Source organism: Chrysemys picta, chromosome 15, assembly GCF_011386835.1.
Source record: "Chrysemys picta bellii isolate R12L10 chromosome 15, ASM1138683v2, whole genome shotgun sequence".
Taxonomy (NCBI): Eukaryota; Metazoa; Chordata; order Testudines; family Emydidae; genus Chrysemys; species Chrysemys picta.
Genome location: NC_088805.1, coordinates 23,487,635 through 23,507,069, shown reverse-complemented (window position 1 = coordinate 23,507,069; position 19,435 = coordinate 23,487,635). Strand labels below are relative to the sequence as shown.

Genomic DNA, 19,435 nt, shown 5'->3' with positions numbered 1-19,435 from the left:
AGTTTAGGGTATAGTCTGTATAAATGGCCACTATACTTTTGATTGCCCTCTGTCTGAGTGAAATCCACCTTTTTTACAGTGTTGCCAACTCTCAGGATTTCATGATGTCTCACAATATTTGTAGTTTGTCCTAAAGCCCCAGCTCTTGGAAACATATGGTCATGATTTAAAATGATAATTAAAAAAAGTAAGTTTCTAGCTGTGATGGGCAGTGTTCATTGGCAGCGGCACGTAGTGGTTAGGGCACTAGGTTTCTATGTGTCCTGCCCTCAGTGTCTCTCCCTAGCCACTGTCACTGCCCTTGGCGGTCTCCCTTTTGATATGTGTGGACTTGACCCTTGGGTCAGGTCGCCAAGTAATCTTATCCCCCTCTGGGGTAACAGAGTCCCAGGGAAGATATTGGGTCCTGTGCCGTCACAGTTGGGGGGGACTTTCAGTCGGTCTGTTGACCCCTGCAGATGCCAGTCTCCACCACAGATTTTTCAAAGCCTTTGTCCTCCCCTGGCTTCCCCAAGGGGGAGTCTGTAAGTGAGGGGTTTTGTGCTCTTCGTAACAAGGGTGGTTGGTAGGGTAGCCCAGGCCAGGGTCCTCTAAGATGCAATGATGTTGAGCACCCAGGAGTGATTTATGGCTGCCTCCTTGGGCCACTTCCTACCACCCACCACCCTGCCACATTCTTACAGGGCATGACACAAAGTAGTAAAGAAGAAGAGAGTAACCAAACCTTCTACCCCTCTGGGCTTAGCAGGCAGGCAGAATCTCCCCAGGAAAGGTTTCTGAAGCTCTCAGGATTGGTTGCTCTCCCCGCCCCGTCAGAATGTTTCTGAGCTGTCTGGCTTCCTATTAAGCACCTCTTCCAGCTGGAGCATGCTCCGTACGTGGGGATGGGCGGGGTCACCTAGGCCCAGAGATGCTCCTTAACCCCTTCAGTGCCAGTGTGGGGTTTAGACATCCCATCGCGCTAGCCCTCATGGTTGTGGAGAAAAATCTTGAAAATGTTAACACAAAGTCTTAAAACCAAGGCAAAAGAAAAACCCAGCATTTATTATTATTATTATTATTTTTAAATCTGATTATTTTTAAGCAAACCTCATGATTAATTAGGGCTTGACTCATGGTTTTTGAATGCTTGAGGTTGGCAGTACTGCATCCCTGCGCAAAGGGGCCCAGCACAAAGCCTACACAGAATTTAAGCCTGATTTTGAAGATCTAAATAGGAATGAAGTGCTGCATAGACTTTATGCTGGGTCTCTTCAAAGGGATGAGTTTTACCCTTTATAATCACCTTAAGTCTTCAGGTGCAGTGCCGAGAGAGAGATGACTTTTAGCTGTTTGAGTACAAGATGATAAACTGAACTATTTAAAAAAAAATATAACAGAGAGGTTTAAGAAATGCTCATCTAATCCAAAGACTTCCCCAATGCTTTTGATTCCTGTGGGCCAGATGCTCTGCTGCACTCATTCTCAGTATTCTTTTTTGCAGAAGAATTCAGTAACTTGTGACAATTTATCCACAGTAGCGAAAGTTTCACAACAGGGTAGCACAGTAACTCCACAGTTAAATTTGCTGTAGTTATTTTCTTGTGACCCCAAAAGCTTCCAGGTAACATGAGAAAATGAATAAAATCTGAATGGGCAAATATATATATTTTTTCTCCTCCTTACTCATTTTTATTCTCTTTAAATTTCACTACATACATTTCTATTAAAAATACCACTATCTTCCCTCTTTTATGTTTTCCTTTTTATCTTCATTTCTTTCCACTCTAGTACACCAAAAGATTTGAAAGTGAACTGGTGTGGAAGATAAATCTGGAGCAAGTATAATGCAGTTTGTGCTTGCGACTTGGAAGATGAATTTGCTGCCTCAAATGAAGACTTTAGGCACTTCAGTTGTCTTTTTAAATTTGCTTCACTTTTTCACGAATTGAACGTCATTACGATGAGCCCAACATTAATATGTGCAGCATATCCAGAGAGGTTGAATGATTGACCAAACTTTTAAAACTCTTAAAACATTTTAAAAAATATATTTCCTCACACACACAGAAGGCAATTTTCTCCAAATACTATTAAAATATACCTCTACCCCGATATAACGCTGTCCTCGGGAGCCAAAAAATCGTACTATGTTTTAGGTGAAACCGCGTTATATCTAACTTGCTTTGATCCGCCAGAGTGCGTAGCCCCGCTCCCCTGGAGCACTGCTTTATCACGTTCTATCTGAATTCATGTTATATTGGGTCGTGTTATATCAGAGTAGAGGTGTATATTTGCACATAGGAGGGGCAACTAGAAATCTATATCTCAAAATAAATCTTAGCTGCATTTTAACTTCTATTGTAATACCCTTATTTACATTAACTCTTACACCACAAGATCCCGTTGAAGTCAATAGAGTTACTTGTAGTGTAAGATAGTATTCATTGTGGGTATCACAATCTAGCCCTTAGACGTTATCATCACATAATAGGCTAATGTATTTTATTTTCTGTTTGTTTGTGTTCGATTATGGCTTGGATCCTGCATCCTTCACTCACGAGTAGCCCTCGTGAATGGGATTGATCATATGCGTAACGGTTCCAGGAACAGTTCCTATAATACCATTCACACTCCTTTGCTTCCAGCCCCACCACAACTTTTTTCTTTTCCCCCATTTCTATTTTTAATTATAAAGATACTTGTAACAGAAGGTGATTTTCAGCAACTCTGCCTTGCAAGGATAGGGGCTTACAGAATCTCTTTCTGAAAAGATAAAGTCCTGTTGCAGAACTTTTGTTCATTTGAGCATTCCCTACTGCAGTTTCACCTCTTGTACTGCAATAAACCCCTCTTGAAACCCTCTTTGACTATTCCATGTAATTTTTAACCATACATGTGGAAAGTACAGAATATTGTTATGTTTATAATGACATTATTTTTCATTGACAACTATTTTTTTCATGTCTGACTTCTTCCCGTGCCCATCAAGACAGTTGTTGAGTTGAATATCATAGAATCTAGAGATGGAAAGGACCTATCAGGTCATCTAGCCCATCTCCTAAATAATCAGGACTCTTCCTGACTGTATGTTTTCTAGTGGTTTTCGTAATCTAGTTTTAAAGGAACCTACGAATGATGCTTCTACCAATTCAAGTACAAAATTATTCCACAGGCTCCCAGACCTCATTATTGGGAAGATTTCCCTGTATGCAGTCTACATTTTTCTTTTCATCACATTTCTCCTGTATCCACCCCCACAATCTTCTGCTATAATAAATATTTCCCCTCCATTTTTGGTGTTTACAACCTCAAATAACTGTAGATTTTTATATCCCCTCTCTCTTAGCAGCTGAGTCAGTCTTCTATAGAGTCAACTCTTTCAATATTTACTCTTTGTTTAAAACATCCTGCAACTGATATGGCAAATAATCTCTCAGATGCACACCAAAAGTAGTCCCAGAAATCAAGATGGCATTTGCATAGAATGCATTTGTAGGACATATAGTCCTATACTCTTGTGGACATTGAGTATGAACTTTATGTGGTTATGTTTTTAATAAGTTTATGTTAATGGATTTAAATAAGTAGCTTTGAAGCAGCTTGACTTTGAGCCTGGATAGAGTGAAATAACCTCTCACCCAGTGTCCCAGATGTTGTGACACTTCTGAAAATTCTTATTTATGGGACCGTGTCCATCTGGGGAAGTGTAAGCATGAGGTGTGTGAATGGGTAAGGAACTACTTTTGTAAGTTAAAGGACAATGGGCCATAAGTGATGACCAGGAAGATAACAGACCCCAGTGGACAAGAGGCCATTGAAGAGTTTCAGCTGTTTACCTAAACTCAAGGGGTTGAGATCATCTTGACAGAGGAATCTTCTCCTGTTATTCACTCAGTGTAACTTAGTTGGGGAAAACAGCCTCATAGAGGTGTCTAAGAAAATGTATCCTGAAAAGAGAACCTCAAAAGTGGTCCAAGAGTCAGAATGACATTGCCTAATTGAAACTAGACAGTGCAGTTGAGGTGGGAGACCTGTGGTTCCCTGATCTGATCAGAAGAGCACAGAGGTGGTCCTGGGATCACACCAGCCATACAAGATGAGATAACTGAGGAGGAAGTGTGCTCCTCTCCAAGGCCCTACAACAATAACTCAAGGGCTGCAACTTCCCCTACTAAAGAAAGCAGAAACAAAGACATCTCAAACCAGCCAGCTGACCCGAGAGCAACACCTGCTAGCATGACAGTACCTGAGCCAGAAGACATTGTCTGGTTGCCCAAACTGCAGTTCGTGACTGACTCTGAAGCTCAGCAAGACAAGCAAGCTAAAGAATAGATACTTTTTCTTTTTCTAAGTAACTTTATTATTTTTGTCTCTTTAACAGGACATTTCAACACCTGTGCAGGGATGTCTACTAAGAAAGAGCTAACCTACCCTTTTTTAAGCATGGATGTGTATATATGTGTTTGTGACCACTAATAGTAATAGCACATGCATATAAGCCCATAGTGTAAGCTGCCATTGGGTATCAACTAACCTAGGTTTGTAGTAAATCTTACCATAGATTGGTAAATCACCTGGGATACATAAAAATGTATACCTTAACCCATTCTTTCCACAAGCGAAAGGATAAGCTGCTAAGTAAAACTCGTAGAAGCAGGCAAATTAAATAAGGCATTTAGTCATTGGTGTTATGTTAACTTTGTGGTTTGATTACTGGTTGTGCTCATGTAATAACTTGACCAATTGTTGGTCTTAAATTATACTTTTTGTTGTTATCCGATTTTAAGTTGTAGTATTATCGATTCCTTGATTGACTAATTCAATGTTTATTGTAATATCAATATTATCATATTGTTAATACTTGAGGGAAGTATGTTGGGGTTCCTCTGAGACTTCTTCCACTCAGTTCCCTAAGAACTCAGTTTGACTTTAGTTTCATCACTTAGGTTCCTTTATTCTGCATACTGCAAAGCTACACTGAGTTGATTAGACTTAAGCATATGGGATGGGTATAGGACGTACCATTCATCCAAAGTTACACAGCAAAACTTTTTCTTAATTGCATTTTTACCAACACTAACAACATGTGCATTTTTAACTGTACATTGAATTGCATGCTTTTGGAGTCGGTTACTTTGCAGGAACCATTTTTGTAGAGCATGGTTTGTTCACACATTGTTTATCCACAACCTTCTTTTTACCTTGTTATAGGTTTTAGGCTTATATTGTTATTTTGTTTATTGTAAATGATTCAGTGGGTGTTCCCCCTTATTGTAGGTAATACAGACAGCCTGGGACTGTCTCTTTGTTGTGTTTGTACAGCAACTAGCACAGGACTATGGTTCCCAGGTTATTAGGGCTCCAAAGTGCTCAGTAATACAAATAATTAATAGTTAATAATAGTCTCTTCATCTAACTCACCTCACACAGCTTCCAGCTGTTTTTTTCTCCACCTGCTGGCAAAGCTGTCTTAAGGAAGGAAGGAAGAAGCTGTAGTGGTGTAGATCCATCAGAAGACATTAAGAAATACACTTCTACCCCGATATAACGCTGTCCTCGGGAGCCAAAAAATCTTACCGCGTTATAGGTGAAACCGTGTTATATCGAACTTGCTTTGAACTGCCAGAGCGTGCAGCCCCCCGGAGCGCTGCTTTACCGTGTTATATTCGAATTTGTGTCATATCAGGTCGCATTATATCGGGTTAGAGGTGTATCAATTGTTAGCTATGTCCTGGAAGAAGAATCTAGAATCACAGGATTCAGTTTGTGGTTGATGAAGTTGTAAATTTCTTGTAGATACTCATTACAGACAGACAGAGCTCCTTTAAAGCCAACATTTGTATTTCGAGTTCTTTCCAGAGCTTGGCCTTAAAGCTACTGACCATTAAAACCTAGTTGTACAAGCCTGCTCAGTAATTGATCATATTTGAATATGAGGTCACCCACAGCGGTGAAGCTAAGGAAGTCTTCTTTCACTGTCACTCACATTCCCTATACTCTGAGCAAAACACTGGTCTTATTGAACTTGCAGGCATAGCACTTAGGGCAACATGTTGACAGACTGCAAATGTACTATGAGCTCTGCTTTCTACAAAGTTTAGACCAGGGATAGTGAATTTTTTTTTGTCAAGGTATAGTCACGTTCAGACTCCAGAGAAAATAATATAAAAATAACAATAATGATGACAATAATGGGGTCCATTCAAAAGCATGTGGCGGTCGGGATTTGGCCCACGGTCCGCCTACTGACTACCCCTGGTTTAGACAATAGCAGTAGTCTTATCATCAAAACATTCTGGACCATTTCTTTAGTTTAAGTTCATTTTTAAAGGCAAGTGTTTAATACAGTGTGTTTGCAGACAGTCCCTCTGGATTTTGATCATGCTAGTCCCTGCGCTGAAGCAAAGACATCTTCATCGTTGTGAAATGTTTGATCTATGGCTGTTTCCACAGTGTCGAACATGTCGTAGAGATGATCCTTGCCTGTCAGCAAACTAGTATCTCCCTAATAGCCTAACTCAGCCTGTTAGATGTGGTTTCTTACACTCTCTGCATCCACAGAATTTTCATTTTGCCTCAGCTGCACTTATAGAAACTGTTCATACAACACAAGCTCAGTGATATCTCATGAGATGTGAAATCCTCAACAGCTTTGGGGTGGGGTTTTTTTGCAAGGGAGAGTTGTTTAATAAAATGCACTGGGTGACTGATGACAACTCTTACCTGGTGCATCGTTAGGGAACACAAGATAAAATGTTACAAGAAGAACTCTTTTGGCTGTACGAGGAATCGGACCATGGAGATCTTTTGCACTGGAAGTAACTTTCTGAGACCAATAACTTGAATGCTGCGGATACGAGGTTTCTAGGCATCCTGCACAACTGATTGTCTCAGAAAGCACTAACATTTTTGTGTGCGTTTCCAACATCATATCAGTCATGTTGCTCACATGCAACTTAAACTTAGCTCTATGGGGATTGGCGTTGGATGTCTGTGCACACACAAGTATTAGAGTGCTGCTTATATTGTAATCACTACCAATAGAATTACTTTTCCAGAACAAAAAGTGTTTTCTAAAATACTTTAGGTATGTGTTTCATACTCTGTTCTACGCAGCAAAGTACAGTATTTATCTGACAAGCTCATCTGTAGAGTGTCCTTCATAATAATTATGCATTATGTGCTCATTCTAAAAAGAGAGCTAATACATTAACATGGGGGCAAAAATTAAACCCTACTGTCCTCACGCCGCTTTAAAATGCTGTGTTTTGCACAGTCTCATAAATCAACTTAATCAACTTAATGTTTAACCAAAAAACAAAAACAAAACAACTACCCAACTTCTGTTCTTCTTGTTCATCTGGTTATGATTTCCAAATGCCTATTTATAGGTTTTTTTTCAACCTACTAAATGAAAACAACAGATTTTGTTAGTCTTTGTAAATAAGCCTGCTTAATTTCCCACCTTTACAGAAGTGTTTTAATAAATCTAGAACATTCTTCCCATTATAGTTACACATTTTAGATTTTTACATTAGTTTTCAAACAGATTCTTCTACTAATGCTTTAAATGTGTTTGATAGTGCAGGGCTCAGTTGTGAGCAAGGGGTGGTGGGGGTCCAAGAAGTCACTTTACTTTCCCTCATATGTAATTCAAATGGTCAGATCCTGAACAAAGGGCTACTGCTGGGCCACTACCCGCCTCCAAATTTCAGTTCCCGTTCAGCGGGGCAGCTTATAGGTGCCCTGTTCCCTACTAAGGCTAGATTACAAGGTGGCAAACGATCCCATAGTTATTAATATTTTGTATTGCAGTAGCTCTAGAGGACCATTCTGAAATCAAGGCCCCATAGTCTCAGGCGATGTACAAACACATAACAAGAGTAAGGCCTTGGCTACACTTACCCGGTAGTTCGACGGCTGGAAATCGAACTTCTGGGTTCGACTTATCGTGTCTAGTCTGGACGTGATAAGTCGAACCCGGAAGTGCTCGCCGTCGACTGCGGTACTCCAGCTCGCCGAGAGGAGTACCGCGGAGTCGACGGGGGAGCCTGCCTGCTGAGTGTGGACCAAGGTAAGTTCGAACTAATTCGAACTAAGGTACTTCGAACTTCAGCTACGTTATTCACGTAGCTGAAGTTGCGTACCTTAGTTCGAATTAGGGGGGTAGTGTAGACCAAGCCTTAGTCCCTGCACCAAAGAGCTTCCAGTCTATATAGGCAAGAGGAACAAAGGGTGGGAGAGAGGAAATATCATCATCCCCATTTTACAGTTGAGGAATTGAGGACCAGAGCAATTAAGTGGCTTGCTCAAGGTTACAAAGAGATCTATGCCCAAGCTGAAAATAGAACCCAGATCTCCTGAGTCCCAGCCCAGTGCCTGAATCATAAGACCGTCCTTCTTCTCAAGAACTAAACATGAATCTACCAAATATGGTTTTCTATAGCATGATTTTAAAATCTGACTTCCATCTTAAACTTATAGCACATTTTTGTCAATACTGAACCGTGGAAATTTGTATTTTCCTTTTAGATGTTTAGTTTGTATGTTGTATTGCTAAATAGAGACATGTAATGGTGTATGTGTTTCTTTATAGGTTGATACACAGTTTACAAGTGAAGTCAATGAAAAAGTTAATAGGTAAGCAGGTATGCTCCTTATCAGTTTAAAAAGAAGCAGGGAGTAATTCTAGCCTTTTATTGTCTATATCTGTGTGTGCGGGCAAATCCTTGTACCTTATGTGCACAGTTGTCTGCATGTCTAACAAACTAGTTCGTGTATAAGGCTCACATATAAAATATTGCACGTTTGACTTTTCCAACAGTTAAGTAGAACTCTGTATGTTGTTTTGTGTTAACTCGTATCTGATTTAGAAGTAGATTTCTTCCCTTTATAATTCATGTGGATAGTCTCATTCCACTCTTCCCCCTTGTTTCTGCAAGATCTTACATGCTGTCGGTGGGTGGACAAGATAACCGGTGTTAGCTCTTTTCTGTCTCTAGTTTAAGTGTTTTCTGATTGAAGCGTATACATTTTAGAAAACAGAGATTTCTTCTGCAGTACATAAGAATCGCCTGGCTGGAACAGAACAAGAGAGCAGTTTCCTCACTCTGGTAGCCAATGCCAGATGGACAGTTAAGAATCAGCATAGTGTATGTTCTCTGTAATATTCTGTTGCAAGAGAAAATTTCTTCCTGGTCCTTATTGAGTGGATAACTCAAAGGGTCTCTTCTGGGCTTTTCACTGATGTTATTTTAAGTTACAGCGCTACTTCTCCACGGTCAAGCAGTTTATATAGTCATTACAACATTAGAATGGTGGCATTTGGCAGTATGGTCTGGCAGAGAGGGGGCTGGACTGGGATCCAAAAAAAATGAGGGTTCGAGTCGTAGCTCTGTTATTGACCTGCTGCATGAGCTTCTGCACGTCACTTCCCCTGCCGCCCCCCCCCATTCCCCTTCTGTCCTGTAAGCTGTTAAGGCCCCAGTCTCAGCTGAGGTCTCTAGGCACTACTGTGATACAAATAATAGCTAAACAGAATATTCAGTACAAGTGGAGAGCACTGCACAAATGCTAGTAATAATAATACATTGTGCATACGGAATCTTTTATCGAAGGATCTAGTAATATTAATTACGACTATTATACCTCTCTTGTTGTTCCCAGGGGCAAGTCATTGGGGATGTTGTCAGTGCAATCAAACGTGTGATTGCAGTTTGGATAGGTCTACCCCTGCTAGCTTTAATCTAGTTAGCACAGCTAAAATTAGCAATGAAGATGCAGCAGCATGGGCTTCAGTGCGGGCGGTACAAGCCCACCCAGTCCCCCTGCATATGTACTCGTGACGCTAACCTATGTGGTGCCAGTTTGCTGTAAGTGGTACTCGGGCTAATTAGATTAAAGCTAGTGTGGGTATGCCTACATGAGCTGCCATCATCTCCAATTGCACTGCAGACGTACTGATACTTAGTGCAATCAGAACCATGATTCCTGACTGCCAGGGTTGTTTTAACCTCTAGGCTATACCCAGCTACCCTAAATTCAGGGGAAAAGTCCATAGTGCATGCGGTAGGAATTGTCCTAATTATGCACACTTTACTTCTAGGACACCTGGGGTACATTTGTTACAGGAGATACCTCAAGATGATCTTCACGCTGCTGTGAAAAGATGCTTTGCAGTGGTGAACAGCTCTATTTCAGAGGGGATGTCTGCTGCAATCCTGGAGGTAATTACATCCAAGTGTTGAATGTGTGCAGCGTGTGAATCTGAAATTGCTTTGTATCTCTTGAAATTTATGTCAACATTCCTATCCAGATTTCAAAGCCAAAGCCAGTGAAGGCAAAACCAAAATGTTTTCTTCACAAGAATAAATTTTTTTAAAAATTAAAAATGTATTTAAATATTACACTTTATTGTTTAAAGACAGGCTGTAATTTCATCAGGCTTGTTAAATTAATATTACAGAAACTTAGGTAGGATGATCTGGATTTCTTGTGGCTGTCACATATTCCTGGTTTAATATCCATCTCCTTATAAAATTACTAGAAAATGCTATATTATTACATCATGTTACAGAAGTGAGTCTGAGGCTGGATTACTGAAGTGATTAATAAATTAATGACAAGGTTATTTGATTAATTTACCATATTGGTGGCAAAAAAAAAAAAATCTCAGGTTTATTTCATACCAGTCAAAGTGGGGTCCTGCTTGCTCTCACATGTCTCCTACGAAAAATCATAATTTACTCAGGCTGTGTCTATACTTATGGCAGCATGTAGAAGACAGGCACTACATGCATAGCTACATGCCACAGCAAAAGGCAAGCTGCATCCATACTTGTCACTGCTTTGCTGCCGGAGCCTTTCACTGCATCGGAAAAGGCTCTGGCAGTGGGAAAGCAGCAAGACAGTACACTGTTAAAAATAGCAGTGTAGACATGGGAGATGCTGCTTGGGCACGTAGAGAGCTGTGTATGGTATATACCCTGGGGCTTCAGGTATGTAGGGCACTCTGCTCTACTCATCTATACCACGCCTCACCATCTGCAATGCTATTTATACCCATGCTAGCTGGGAGTGCAGAGTTTATACTCTGCATGCTGCCATTTTGGGGAGAAGCCATCTTTTTGTTCTGTGTTTGTATAGTGCTTAGCACAATGGGGTCCTGTCCATGACTGGAATTCTTAGGTGCTGCCACATTATTTTTACTACTAGTGATAATAATCATAGTGACACTCCTATTGCTGTTCCTAACGAATGATGGCACAGTTTTCACTTCTAATATGTTTTTCATCTGTACGTATCAAAGTTCTTCATCAATATTAACTAATTATGCTTCATAAGACCTCTGCAAGGTAGATGAATGTTAGATAGGGAGTATGTCACTCATCACTGAACTGTAGCCACCTCTAGGGTGGAAGGCAGACACAGTTTGACTGCACACAGCAACATTATGTTCTTATTGGGCGACCTATTAAGACCAGAAGCAGTACTGCATTTGGGCGAGGGCTAAAGAAGGCTATGACACTTCCAAAGTTTTCATTGCTGCATTTTTTTTTTTTTAATGTTCACCAATTGTTGAGAATTGCTGGAACATACCAACAGCATCTTATCTCTAATTCGAGATCTAAGAAGAATCAAGGAATACCAACCACATCCAACTGAAATTATATAGGGAAGTTAAGTAGGTAGAATATTATCATCTGAATCTGAATTTGCCAGGGTGTCAGAGTTAACATGTAAAGTGCTTTGAGATCTTTAATTTCTGAAGTGGTTCAGAACTCGGTTTTAGATCTCCTCCAGAAAACAGCAGCACAGTAACTCCGAGCATCATGCCAGGGCAGTGCTTCAGTACTGACTCAAAGGAATGAGTGCGACCTATCAAGTCACCACCACCACCACCACCTCCTGCAGCACTTGCATGTTCCCTTAAAGGTCTCTCATCCAAGAAATGACCAACACTCAACCTGATTTACCTGGTGAGGGAGGTGGAGAACAGAACCAACGCGGGGATATAAGATCTCCATGGGTCTCCCACAGAACAAGGTGATTCTGCTGGGGGTAGGAATAGCTTTTCCATGGGGGTGGGGACCGACAGGATCATTTGTAATAATCTCCACAAGGATTTTCTGACTAAGATTCCCAGTCCCCTCCCTCAGGTTTTAATGTGGGAGGGAACAATCTGGCCTAGCAGGTTAGTATTTTGACAGATGTTTGTTGAGTGAAAAATGTAAGTCAGTGTGAATTTACTCAAAAGAAACTATTGACCTCTGTTCAGGGATTATTGATTTCAGCTTTGCTTTGTTGAAGCCACGGTTCTGACAAGGTTTAGTTCTGATGCCTGAAAGACTAAATCAGTTATCAGCAGGATTCTGATGAAGGTTTGGGTGTGAGAAATAGAATATCACTACTCTGTATGCAGCTTTTCATAATTGCACTACGAAAGAGTCAAGCAATACTTCAAGGTGTAGGGCTGCCACAAAACCCCTGTTCTCCTTGAAAACCACCATATAAATAGAACAGTAAATGGCTTCCCATTTATTACCCTGTCAGTACACTAAACCACACAAAGCTACAGCCAAAGGAACACTCCTTGCACCAGTGCATGTTGCCTTTACCACACATCTCACTCAGTCACTCACAATGTTCATTTCTTTCTTTCTGGGTGTCTGCCTCCCATTGAAAAATTGTATTTGGGATACATAATCCCCCAGATGCTTTCATCTACATTTCTCCGTGTTGAATTTAATTTTATTCCCTACTCATACAGTAGATCCTTTGGTATTATTTTTCTACCCTCACTTGGTGTGGGTAGCTACTAGACATGGCCCAGTTTAGTGATGTTTGGTTTAATCCACTTAAAGCTATTTTCAGAGACTTGCTACACTGAAAATGGAGGGCTAGTCGTCTATTTTTGTAGTTGCTAAATACACTCAAATAACCTGTGAAGTAATTGAAGTGAAAAATGAAACTCCCCTTCTCTAGGTGCAAGAATTGACCCGTAGTAGTTTGCGTGTCATTTTGCTTGTACATGATGCTATTTAAAGAGGTATCATTCCACCCGTTTTCCATCATTGTATTGATGGGGTAATTACAAAACTTGTAGTCAATTTTGGCTTGCGTTCATGCATAATCATGCATTAAAAATTGCATCTACTTCCAAATCTTCCAAACTGAGCTTGTTCTGACTCTGGATTGTTTTATGTTGGCCTCTTCTTCTTATGTATGTTGATGCAGAATATGTTTATTTTGCTTCCTATTCTGGAGATAAAATAAGGCAGCATCTGTTACTATTTCTGCCTCCACCGAATTTCTTTATATATATTTTACCAACGTTTTCTTTGTGTTGTTAAGAAAATGCTACCTGATAATTTACAGTTGGGATAAATAGGATCTAATAGTGGAGGCTTGAAAGTGGCCCTGGCTATTGAGTCCAATTCACTTGACTGTGAATACTGTATAACATGTTCTCATAACAAGACGTGTTGTCTAATGGCCTGAGAATGTCACTGGTGTCAGGAACTCCTGAGTAATAATCCCTGCTCTGACAATGGCTCCCTCTTGGGCTTTGGACAAGTGAGTTACCGCCTGAGAAGTGCTGAGAACTCACAATTCACATTTGTTTTTGATCTCCAGCTCTCCCCAGAGAAGGCGCTCAGCATTTCTGAAAGTCAGGCCATTAACCTCTCTTTATTGTTTCCACAGTGCTGCTATTAAAGTCAGCCCCAGTTACCATTCGGGAGTAATGGAAAGAACACAAATTATTTACCTTTATCTATCTCTGTGAGTGATATCTGTTGGTAAATGTTGACTTATTATGGTAGCACTCTACTTATTCAAACCTTATGAGGGGCTATGTTAGAATGAACAACTGTAAAGAGTTATGGAAATGCCACAGCTAAGTATTATTCAAAAATCAATAGTTCCTTCAGGGCTTGTACTTTCTCAGAGAGCAGGGGACATGAAGCCACAAGGACACTCGATTTCCTTCCACCACTCACAAACTGATTTAGTTGGGGTTGGTCCTGCTTTGAGCAGGGGGTTGGACTAGATGACCTCCTGAGGTCTCTTCCAACCTAATCTTCTATGATTCTATGAAACCAGCACTGGGTCAACTGCTGAATGAAGACAGATGGCTTTTATCCTGCCTTAGTGCAGGGGACAGGACTAGAAGACCTCTCGAGGTCCTTCCAGTCCAGTCCCGTGATTGTATGATTCTATGGGCACATCCATTTTTGAAGTGTGCTAACATAACCTGAGCTGACCATGGAGGCCATGTGACAGTGATACAAAGAGCTAGTCCCCTTCAAAAGTCTGAGCATGCTGGCACATGTTCACATCAAATAAGTTACCAAGCTAGAGTCCCAAACTGTACAGGAAAGATGATCAAAGGACCATGCACTGGATTGGGATTCAAGAGATCTGGGTCCAATTTCTGGCTCAGTCACAGATTTCAAGTGTGACCTTATGAAAGTCACTTAATCTCATTCTTCATCTATAAAACGGGAATAATAGCTCACATAGGAGTTGGGAGAATAAAATCCACTAATGATTATGATGTGCCCAGATATTACAATAATGAAGGCCATATAAATACCTGTATGGGCGGTAACTTTTATTTGTTAGTTCACTTTAAAGACAGTAGGAAGCTCAGTCCAGTTTAGAATCGATGACCTCAATGAGAGCAGAATCAGGCTCTTAGTTTTCCATGAAGAAACTGCCGGAGGCTAGCACTTTTTAGTGATATTGACCCTTGAATCACTTAGTGTCTGTTATAAATTTAGAATGATTTTGGTTGTGTATTAATTCCCTTTGGACAATTACACAATAGGATTTGATGGTTCAATGGAACCACTTCCCTTAAAAACATCTCTCTTGAAAGAAGTCTCAGGTTAATTAGGCAAACCGGCTACCTAACATGGCTAATAGGAAGAGCCATCTGTCAAGGTTTTGTTTTATTAACAAGACAAATCAAACTAAAAATGTTTCGATCAGAGATGGAACAAACGTGCTGGGGTTTAGAAACCAAATTCCTGTCTACTGGGAAATTTAAAATTTAGCGAGGTCATGTATCCTGCAAATGCTTATGCACATGCTTAACTTTATTCATGAGTCATCAGTTGTCCCTACAAACTATAAAATGATGTCTGGTTCAAATCTAGCTCTGGTTTGAAGTGACCAGAAATCATACAAATCTTATTGTTTGATCTAGTCATCTAAGAACTGTTTTTAGCATCCAGATTACACACAAAAAAGTCACAATTGCCACCTTTTCTTCTGAACAGTCATTGAAGAAGGGACAAGCAATGTGTGGGCTTAGAAAATAGTCTTTGACCTCTTACAGATCAGAAATAAAACACTGTTGGGAGGGTGCAGGGAATTGATTACTATCACTGTCCATATAGTGACTCACTGTGAATTGGTTGAACAAAAGATTTTGACTCTAACAATCTTTCACCACAGCACCTTTCCTCCACTCTAAAATTTACGTAAACTGTTGTAAAAATCACGAGATCTTGCTGGAATTAAAAAACCCCAAAGCAACAAACCAACTAAAGAAAACAACATGGAAATGGAGGAATCAATGGGTGTCCACCCTCTAATACACAATACACTGTATTGTGGTGCAAAATCCAATCTTAGCCATCATGAGAAGCCCAGACCTGGTGTTTTGAAACAACTCACAGAAAGCCAAGGAAGAAAAAATTAAGCTGCAGGACAGGAGATAAAAAGTGAGGGGATACCAAAATGACACAAACATAAAGGGCTATAAGGCAGAAAATGAAGGACACTCCGAAAAAAAAACATACAATGAATAAAAACTGCAATTCCCTCCTCCAAACTTAGCACTGCTAGTTAGAAATGCTTACTGTGTACCATGCCTAAAAAAGTAACTTTACACCCTGTATCCTTCTCAAATTACTCTTAAACATATTTGCAGTCAGGATAAGGTAACAAAACAGAGGGCCACCAGAATAAAGTTTTACGTTAACTTGTTATTGGCAGGTCCCAGGTCAGTAAATTATATATATATTTTCAGCAATACAAATGATTCTTTTTACTGCTTAAAAATAGAGTAAGCATCTAAATTAAATTCAAGGCTACTTGATGCAGTAATTATTTGCAGCACCATCCATTTGTGTAAGACTGGCTGGTGCGAAGCCAACTCCTGTCTTATCCAGTTGGCCATCTGTTCTGTCTTTCAGTGGTTGTAATTCATCAATACCTATGTGATTCCCAGGCCTCAGAGTTTTTCAGATGTTACGTTTATCGTCCTCAATCTCCAGCTAGCAAGAACATCAAGCTCTTTCTCCACTGGGTTCAGAAATGAAATAAAAACTAAAGTCCAAATCCTCAAAAATGTGTAGTTGCCTATATCCCTTTGATTTCAATAGGAGTTAGATGCCTAAATACCTTTGAGGATCTGGGCCTTTGTGCTGCAGTCTGTGTGGCGTTCAGAGAAAAAAAATGAATAAATGTGCTATGACAAAGTGCATAATAATGTGGGAACACACTCGCCCAGACCGAGGTGCAGCAATATTGTAATAAATGTACCAGGCTGCAACACTAAACTCAACCTAAGGCAGAATTACTATGGAGCACTAGTAAATTGAGTTGTTCATCATTATTCGTGTATCAAGTGGCGTGTGATGTCCTTTTGTTCAGTATGTCTAATTTACTTGAGTGGCTAGCAGACAGTTACAACAGCCCATTCTGGAGCACCGAGAGGAATTCTGAAAAAAAAGGATAATTTCTTTGAATAAGGCTCTTTTTCACTTGGATGGGGCATCCAGGATAGCCTTGTTAATATGAAAAATTCTACACGAAGTAGCCAGTTTTGAAGTACCATAGCATTTTTTTTAAAGTGAAGGAGAAATATAAAATTCAGAGAGCCAAGTATGTGTTGTGCATATCTCCCCACTGAAATCCATGGGGCGTAAGTCAGTGTAGAACTGGACCCTAAGAGTTATATATATTTTTAAAATATGTCCATTGTCAGCTAGTCATATTGCTCTTGTGGTGGTGCTTTCATAGATTTGAGAGATGACTTTTCCAGTTCAGACAGGGAACCCACCCATTCATTCTAGAGCCCACCATATTTCACTGTGAGCCTGTCTGTTGAAGTTGATAGTGCTTTTGATACTTGTTCTGTTCTAACCAGGTGGGAAAGCAATGTTCCCTAAGGCCTTGTAATTCTCCGGGGGATAGGAAGCTTTTCCGGAATTGCCATCATGCTAGCTTTCCCTCCCCCGTCTTCCAAAATGTTAATTGCTGAGGTGGTTGTTTGAAAGAAGCAGCAACCTGTAGTCCCTTACTTCTGAATCCTGGCCTTGAGGGCCACTGCATAAAAAAATAGAGGCATTAGACAATCTAGGTCTGTATCAGTGTCTTGAGCCCATCTCTAGAGGTTACCTTGTTCACATATCTGGAGACAGTTGTCATATCCCCCACCATAAATACATATGTGCTTAGGACAAGATTTACAAAGGTATTTAGGCACCTAATGCTGTAGACTTTCAAAAGCACTTAAGTGGGCTAGGTGCCTGACTCCCATTGACTTTCACTTTTGAAAATCACCCTAGACACTTGTTTACATCTCTAGGTGCCTAAATCCCTACATAAATCTGGTCCTTACTCATTTATCCAAGCTAGTTAGACCATTTAATTTCTTCTCATCAATCTGTTGCTCTGAATTACCTCCAGTTGGCTCACTATTTTCTGGTATAAAGGCTAGAACGGGTCTGTCATTACGGATTATTATTATTATTTTTTGAGCTATCTGCTGAAAAGCATGTTAGCATCGAGAGGAGGACGGGATTTGTATGTCTAGGGCAAATTTCTCTACAGTGGTACAGTGTAAACTATGTTTACCTTGGATATTTTAAACTGTGAATGCATGTTGCTAGGCTACTGAATTCCTTTACCCTTAACTCGCACTTGGCTTTGTACGCTAGTGGTTGGGGTATCAAGTCTTGTCCAGATTCAAAAACAAAAGAAGTGTTCTTCTTCCTCATTTCTTCCCCCCCTTAGCTTTTTTTTCCCCCATGCTACTCATGCTGAAGGAAAATTGCTCCCCATCAGAGACTGTAATGACAGTAATTAGAAATGTGTTCTCTCCAAAGTGACAGTGAATCAGTATGAAATGGATTGAACATTTTGGAGAGTGAATTTCTTTCTGTTTGACACTGTGATAATTGTACAAGACGAACCGTTACACATTCAGGGTTTGCGAATTTCAAGATTTCCAAATCCAGGAATGGTAATTAAAATTTCACATTGGGGCTTGACAAATGCAGGAGTAGGCGGTGGGCAGGGACTTTCCTGGGGTGACTGGGGCTTACACACTGGTTTCTGTGCTTTCGTTCCAAAGTTTCTAGCCCTTCTCTTTATAATGGAGACGATTTACTGGAAGTGAACTGGTGCAGTGCTGTATCTATGCTCCTGAATCTACAGCCAGCCTGAAATATGAGAACCATCTTGAGGCTTCATGTGCCCCCATGTATGCGTATATAGAAGGGAGTCTGCAGCCACATAAGGGGAGGGCATTTTTGCTTCTGCAACATGCTATCTGACTTCTCAAAAGCCTGCCCTTGGGGACTCTGTGGGTGTTGAGGGAATGGGCCAGATTCTTCCCCACAAAAACTCCTGGATTGCAGTAACTATTTTAGCGGCCAAAAGTGTTATTTTGAGAAAATCTGCAATTCCTCCCTCATACACAGGCCTGCTTAGTGAGATCTCTACTACTGCATTAATGGAAAAAATGACTCTGTCTAATAGAAACGCTTAGAACAAATCTGAGGCTGTCTTGTCACACATGAAACTATTGCATACTTTTGCAGTTTAGTACATATTAGCCCCCCGATAGTCATAGGTTATGTTCTCACTTATTTATCCATGCAGTCACTTTAATAATTGATGCCCTGCATGATCTCTCCAGGTTCAGGATTTGGTTTGTGTTTTGTTTCTTTCCAGGTTTTGCAAACAATGAACAGTGAATTTATTTTATTTATAGGCTACTTATATCGTGTGCATGGAAGTTTATTTTTTTCATTATGAGTTTATATTTTATATAAAAACAATAAAAATAAAGTTAGAAAGAACTGGAGGAATCTGATAAAATTACTGTTAGAGGCTGTATTAGCTGCCCTCCTCCAGGCTTGGAACCCTCTTTTGGGTTTTACTTTTTTTTACTTGGGGGTGGGAAGGAGCAGTTTTTGCGGCAGGTTTCTTACTATGACTATTATTATTTCTCACCACAAACTCCTCTTAAAATGAACCCTGACCAACAAAATCTTGTTTTCTCTCCACATTCTTTAGGCAATGGATTTAGATGTTCCAGTGCTGGCGAGGAATATTCCTGGGAACGCAGCAATAATACAACACAAAGATACAGGACTATTATTTACAGATCCCCAGGTAACAAGAACAACAAAAATCAAATCAAAACCAGAGC

The 19,435-nt window shown here is 40.2% G+C and overlaps 1 protein-coding gene across 1 annotated transcript in view; it reads left to right on the top strand.

Annotated features, from left to right (window-relative positions):
- Nucleotides 1-19,435, top strand: part of GLT1D1 (glycosyltransferase 1 domain containing 1) — a 96,974-nt gene that overhangs the window by 64,883 nt on the left and 12,656 nt on the right. Inside the window, exons 9-11 of the mRNA XM_005299569.5 lie at nucleotides 8,579-8,622; nucleotides 10,088-10,208; nucleotides 19,300-19,398. Of these exons, the coding sequence (XP_005299626.1) occupies nucleotides 8,579-8,622; nucleotides 10,088-10,208; nucleotides 19,300-19,398 (264 nt within the window). The remainder of the gene's footprint in view (nucleotides 1-8,578; nucleotides 8,623-10,087; nucleotides 10,209-19,299; nucleotides 19,399-19,435) is intronic.